We start from the raw sequence: 6,000 nt of genomic DNA, 5'->3' as shown, positions 1-6,000 counted from the left end.
CCAGTAGCTGGTTAAAGCGGGTACAAGCCCCGAACCAGCCAGGACACACCTGGTCTCCTCTACAAAGGTGTCTGGCAATGCTCGCACCCCTACAGACACACCACTGCTCATCCACCAAGGCTGCCCCTTATGGAGCCACTCACCCCTTGCATCACAGGGGATCTCACACACACAAAAGGCTTAGCCGGCTTCCCCTTTGCTAGCCTTGCACTCCCACATTCTTTGCATTTGCTGGCTACACCGACACAGGGATCCTCCACCCCGTGCTCTGAGCCCAGTAGTTGCACTCAGAGACCAAATGCGCATGAGCGCACAGATCAGACAGCACTCAGCCAAGATAGAATAAAGATAGCATTTAATCAGAATTCTATGATGACAGGATGGAATGAGAATTCTATGTTGATAGGATGGAATTCTACATTGACAAGATGGAACCAGAATTGTACACTGACACGATGGAATCACACGTCTCTGGGGAGCTGCCTGGTGTTGGCAGCCTCGTGCCTCTCCTCTCGCTGTCCCTTGATGCAGCTGCAGGTGCAAACCCTGCGCAGAGCCCGGAGCACAGTCCTGATGAGAGCTGGTATCCGCCGGCGAGCCGCTGCTGTCTTCACCTCATCAGCCCTCGATGTCGTGACGCAGATGTCCAGCATGTCCCAAACACTGTCTGCAGCACTGGCACCATCATCTGCTGCTCGGAGCACGAGAAACCTGGGCGTGCTCACACTGTGTGGCTCAGACATGTTCCTATTGAACAACATCTGCTCCCTCCTTGCCTCAGCACGGATTCTCCGGATCGCTGGGTGAACTGGAGGACATCCATAGGCCTTCCAGTAGATCTCTCCGGGATCCTGCAGAATAGATGGTTCTCCCAGAGATTGCCTGGAGGACTCAGGGATGGCCATAGGTGGCTCTTCTCTTTCTCCTTCTTCACATGCTGACAGGAAGAAGGGTGCTTCACTGGCCACCTTTGGAGAGTGCGCTGCCATGGAACTGCCTGAGCTTTCTGTGTCCACAGGAACTGATGCAGGCAATGGCTCAAGCTCTCCTGCAGGCCTGGGACCTGCACCCAGAAGAGAAGCTGAATGCACTGCTTCTGCCTCATCAGACGGGGCAAGACATGCACTCTGCAGATCACCAGATGACCGTCCTGCAGTTTCTGTCTCAGCAATCTCTTGCAAGTCATGCTGTTCATCCCGCACTCCAGCATCGCAGGACAGGAACTCTTCCGGCGCAGGAAGGTGGCCCTCCTCCCTCGATGTTGTGGTGCAGATGTCCAGCATACCCTGAGCAGCGTCAGTAGTACTGGTACTGGCATGAGCTGCTTGGGGTCTTAGCAGCCTGAGCATGCTCACGTTTGGCCAGGAGATGTTCCAGCTGGACAACATCTGCTCCTTCCTCGCCTGATCCCAAATTCTCTGGATTGCTGGGTGTACTGGAGAACATGCACAGGCCTCCTGGTTGATGTCTCTGGGATCTTGCAATTTTGGTGCTCCTCCCACAGCATCTGTGGACAATTCCAGCATGGCCATAGCTGGTTCTTCTCCTTCTCCTCCCTCGCACGCTGACAGGAGAAGTAGTACTGCATTGGCCTCTTCTGGACGGTGCACAGTCTCAAAAGAATCCGAGTTTTCAGACTCTGCTGGCACTGACGCGGGCAGAGGCTCAAGGCATCCTGCAGGCTCAGGATCAGCATCCAGAAGAGATGGTGAGCACACAGTATCTGCCTCATCAGATAGGGCGAGACATGCACTCTGCAGATCACCAGATGACAGTCCTGCAGTTTCTGTCTCATCAATCTCTTCTAAATCACGCTGTTCATCTCGCACTCCAGCATCCCAGGACAGGAACTCTCTTGGCACAGGAGAGGGGCCCTCCACCACTGATGTTGTGGTGCAGGTGTCCAGCATACCTTGAGCTGTGTCAGTAGCACTGGTACTGGCATGAGCTGATTGGGGTCTTAGCAGCCTGAGCATGCTCACGTTTGGCCAGCAGATGTTCCAGCTGGATGACATCTGCTCCTTCCTCGCCTCATCAAGGATTCTCTGGATTGCTGGGTGTACTGGAGAACATGCACAGGCCTCCTGGTTGACCCATCTGGGATCTTGCAGTCTCAGTGATGCTCCCAGGGCTCGTCTGGAGACTTCAGGCATGGTGGTAGCAGTTAGTTCTCTTTCTCCTCCCTCGCACACTCTTGGGAACAGCACCGTGTCATCGGCCTCCTCTGGAGAGTGTGCAGCCTTGGGAGAATCTAAGTTGCCTGCATCTGCAGGCACTGATGCAGGCAGAGGCTCCTTGTCTCGCTCTTTGCCGCCTGCCTGCCGTTCTGGGCCCTTCTGAGCTGCTCTGGAAGATGGCGTAGTGGCAGCACGAGTGTCTCTGGTGCCCTCCTGAGCATCTCTCCAAGCTGCGTGGATCTTCCCAGCCTTGGTGGACAGCACCTGGGCCGTTCCTGCTGGTGTTCTCAGGCCGCTGGTGGGTGCACGGCGCCCTGGTACTGCCAGCTGCACTCCGACTCTCGGGCTTGCGGCTGCAGCACAGTTCAGGGATACCACGTAGTTCTGACCGGCTCTGGCATGCCGAGGCACCAGAACAGTTGAGCAGACTTCCAGAGCTGCACCCCGGCTCTCAGCCCTTGCTGTCCCGTCCTGGACATGAGGTCTCGGGGCAAGAACTGGGAGTCTGCTGCCTCTAACGCCCACGGCACGCGCTCTGCCACTCGGAGAAGGCGTGGAAGAGGCTGCTGCTGGCAGAGCAGGCAGCTTACAGACCCTAGAAGATGCTGCTGCTGCACGCCAGGGTGCAGCTGCCGGCAGCCCTGGCCGCCTTAAGCGAGGCAGCAAGGGTGGTCGAGGCTGCCCGCTTCGCCCGCCGGCACCGCCGCAGGTCACCGCCGCCGGAAACTCCCGCCCGGCCGCCTGCAAGAGAAGCCGAGGAGAAAGGCCGAGTGAGCGCGGTGCTTCCCGCTTCCGCCGCACGCGGCACCGAGGGCAGCGCTCAGCCCGCGGGCGGCCGCCGCCCCGCTCCCCGCAGCCGCCCCGGCACAGGGCGGTCCCCGCGCGGCGCGGGAAGACGTCCGGCCCCGCCTCCCTCGGGCTCCCTACCTGTGCGCCGCGGCTCCCGGAGGCCCGCGAGCTCTCCGGGCCGGGCAGCGGCGTCAGACGGACGCCGCGGAGGGACGAGCCCGGGCTCCGGCCGCCCGGCGGCACCACCTGTCGGGAGAAGGAGGCGCGGGACGGAGGCGGCGAAGTCGCCGCCGGCCGAGCCCGAGCGCCTCCCTCCCCGGCCCGCATCGGGCGCCGTTCCCGCACGCGCGGCAGCCCCGCGTCGGGCCGGCGCTCGTCCTTCTTCTCTCGCTCCTCGCTCATCGTCGCGTCCTCGCGCTGAGGCTCGGTCGCACGCACCCGGGGGAGCCGTCGCCTCCTCGCGGAGCCGCTCTCCCGAGAGTGAGCGGCACTCTCTCCGGGGGCCTCCGGCCCCTCGAGGCGGCCCCGCGTCACAATGGCCTTCGGGCGCGACGCCGGCCCGCGTCACAAAGCCCCGGCGGGTTCCGCAGCGCACTGCGGCAGCCCTCCACGCACGCCTGGGCAGCCGGCTGTCCGGGCCTCGGCGTCGTCCCGATGACGGGCGGCGAGTCGCCGCAGCGTGTGGGGCACAGAGAGCTGCAGGCGAGGGGCAGAGGCGAGGCCCTGCCTGCCCACCGCCGCTGCGGGTTTTCCCTGGGTCGGTGGGCCTGGATATGGTGGGGCATGCAGTGCTGCTGGCCTCCGTGCTGCTTCGTGGGCCATGTGAGCTGGGCAGGCCCTCCCTGGGATGGCTTGCACGCCCACACTCTCTGCACTTGCTGGCACCACCGACACAGGGATCCATTGCCCCGTGCTCTGAGCCCAGTAGTCAACTCAGAGACCAAACGTACCTGAGCGCACCGATCAGGCAGCGCTCAGCCAGGACAGAATAAAGGTAACATTTGATCAGAATTCTACATCTACGGGATTGAGTTTTTCATCTCCAGGAGCTGCCTGGTCTTGGCAGCCTCGTGCCTCTCGCTGTCCCTTGATGCAGCTGCAGGTGCAAACCCTGCGCAGAGCCCAAAGCACAGTTCTGATGACAGCTGGCGTCTGGCAGTGAGCCGCTGCGTGTGGTGCGGCAGCAGAACCTGTGGGGGACAGAGAGCTGTAGGCAAGAGGCAGAGGCAAGGCCCTGCTGCACTGTACTCAGGTTTTTCCCTGGGACAACCATGAGACTGGTTGTGGCAGGGCGCACACTCCTGCCTGCCTCCGTGCCAGTTGGTGGGACATCTGAGCTGGGCAGGCTCTCCCTGGGATGGCTCTCTGTCTGGGGACGTACCTGGGCCATCCTCCGGTGCATCTGCGAAGCACCTGGGGCTCTGTGCAGGTCCTCTGGCCTCTGCAGATTCCTTGCATGTGGTCTGGCAGCGGTTCCTGTGGGAGACAGACAGCTATAGGTAAGGGGCACGGTGGGCTCCAGGCAAGGACCTGCGTGCCCCCCCACCACAGCTTTTCCCCAGGAGGGAAAGCTGTCCTGGGCACAGCAGGACGGTGTGCACGGAGTGCTGCCAGCCTCCGAGCTGCTGACGGGGCTGGTCGGGCTCAGCAGGTCCTTCCTGGGAAGGCTCTCCATTTGGGGACATATCTGGGCCATCTTCTGACGTCTCTCTGATGCGACTGGAGTTCTGTGCACCTCTTCTGGCCTCTGCAGAAACCTGTGAGGCGAGAGGAAAACCAGCCCTGTAGGTTCCTTGCCAGCAACACTCCAAGTTCCAGGTTCTCTGCTCCTGGTTTGTCAACCATGCCTCTCACATGAAGGCAAGCCAGGGGTTATGGAGGGGATGTCCACCTTTCTGCATGGAGCTGGATGGAAAGTAGACAGTATCAGGCATCTCCCCACTGTGCACACTCCAGCATAGCTCCTGTCTGTGCCTTCATTTCACACCTGGTGCTGACCACATGGACTTCTCTCACCTTGTGCTTGAAATTGCCTGTACTTTCTGCTCCTTTGCATGCAAATGAATGTCCTTCAGGTCTGGGTCCTGCAGCCACAGGGGAAGCTGAAGGCGTGGTCTTCACCTCACCCTATGAAGAACCAGAAATGCTTGGCTGCCTCAGCACGCTTCTTCCTCACGGTTGTCTTGCCAGTCTTCTTCCACACCCTCCACAGTATCAGGTGTGAGCATGCTCTCAGCCATTACTGCACTGTCCCTGGCATCCAGCATGCTGTGATCGGTGCTGGCATCACTGGCAGCATCGTCAGTGGTCTCTTCCTGTGCATACTTAATTCTAATATCCCGGCTTTGGGAATCACAAGATGCCGGGAAGTGGCCATCAGCCCTCGATGTCGTGGCACAGATGTCCAGCATGCCCCAAGCAGTGTCGGCAGCATTGGCACTATCATCTGCTGCTTGGAGCACGAGAAGCCTGGGCGTGCTCATACTGTATGGCTCAGTCACTTTCCTAACAGTGGACTACAGGCGTCTGGATGCCAAGACTGCCCCTTCAGCAAAAGCTGCCCCAAATGTTTCGGAATTGATTATTGCTCTCCAGGAACAGGCTCACCCCCTTCTGGCTGCTGTTGATATCTGAGACAGATATTTTATGGTCCCCTTGAGGAAGGTGGAGGACAATCAATTTGCATTTACTTGGAGGGAGTGCAATGCACATTCACCCGATTACCCCACGGGTACAAACACTCGCGCCCACTCTGGCGCTCGGAGCATAGGCACGGAGGCTGCAGAAGCTCACGTTGGACCACGGTGTCCGGGTTTATCTGTATATTGGTGACATCCGCATATGGGGGAATGATGACGTCAATGTAGGGAGGACCCAAGCCTGCGCAGTGTGACACCTGAGGAGCCCTGACCCAGCCGGGACACTCCTGGTCTCCTCTAGGCAGGTGCCTGGCCGTGCTCCCACCCCTACAGACACACCGGTGCTCTCCCACCAGGGCTGCCCCTTTCAGAGCCCCTCACCCCCTTCATCGCAG

General features: G+C 60.1%; 1 protein-coding gene across 1 annotated transcript; it reads right to left on the bottom strand.

Annotated features, from left to right (window-relative positions):
• Positions 1-461: 461 nt before the first annotated feature.
• LOC146543672 (uncharacterized) lies at positions 462-3,368 on the bottom strand. Its single transcript, XM_085231798.1, has 2 exons — positions 1,728-3,368; positions 462-1,100 (listed from the first exon to the last, which is right to left on the bottom strand). Exons 1-2 carry the CDS (start codon positions 3,366-3,368, stop codon positions 462-464), a joined length of 2,280 nt encoding a protein of 759 aa, XP_085087924.1.
• Positions 3,369-6,000: the final 2,632 nt, after the last annotated feature.

This window comes from Meleagris gallopavo, chromosome 10, assembly GCF_905368555.1.
Source record: "Meleagris gallopavo chromosome 10, MGAL_WU_HG_1.1, whole genome shotgun sequence".
NCBI lineage: Eukaryota > Metazoa > Chordata > Aves > Galliformes > Phasianidae > Meleagris > Meleagris gallopavo.
This window is presented reverse-complemented; position numbering and strand designations above follow the sequence as displayed.

Bases quoted from the DNA above. Each gene is read 5' to 3' on its own strand.
- LOC146543672 (XM_085231798.1), bottom strand. From the start codon at position 3,368: ATGAGCGAGGAGCGAGAGAAGAAGGACGAGCGCCGGCCCGACGCGGGG. The intron at 1,101-1,727 runs GCAGATACTGTG...CCGTCTGATGAG, and splicing joins GTCTCGCCCTATCTGATGAG to GCAGAAGCAGTGCATTCAGC.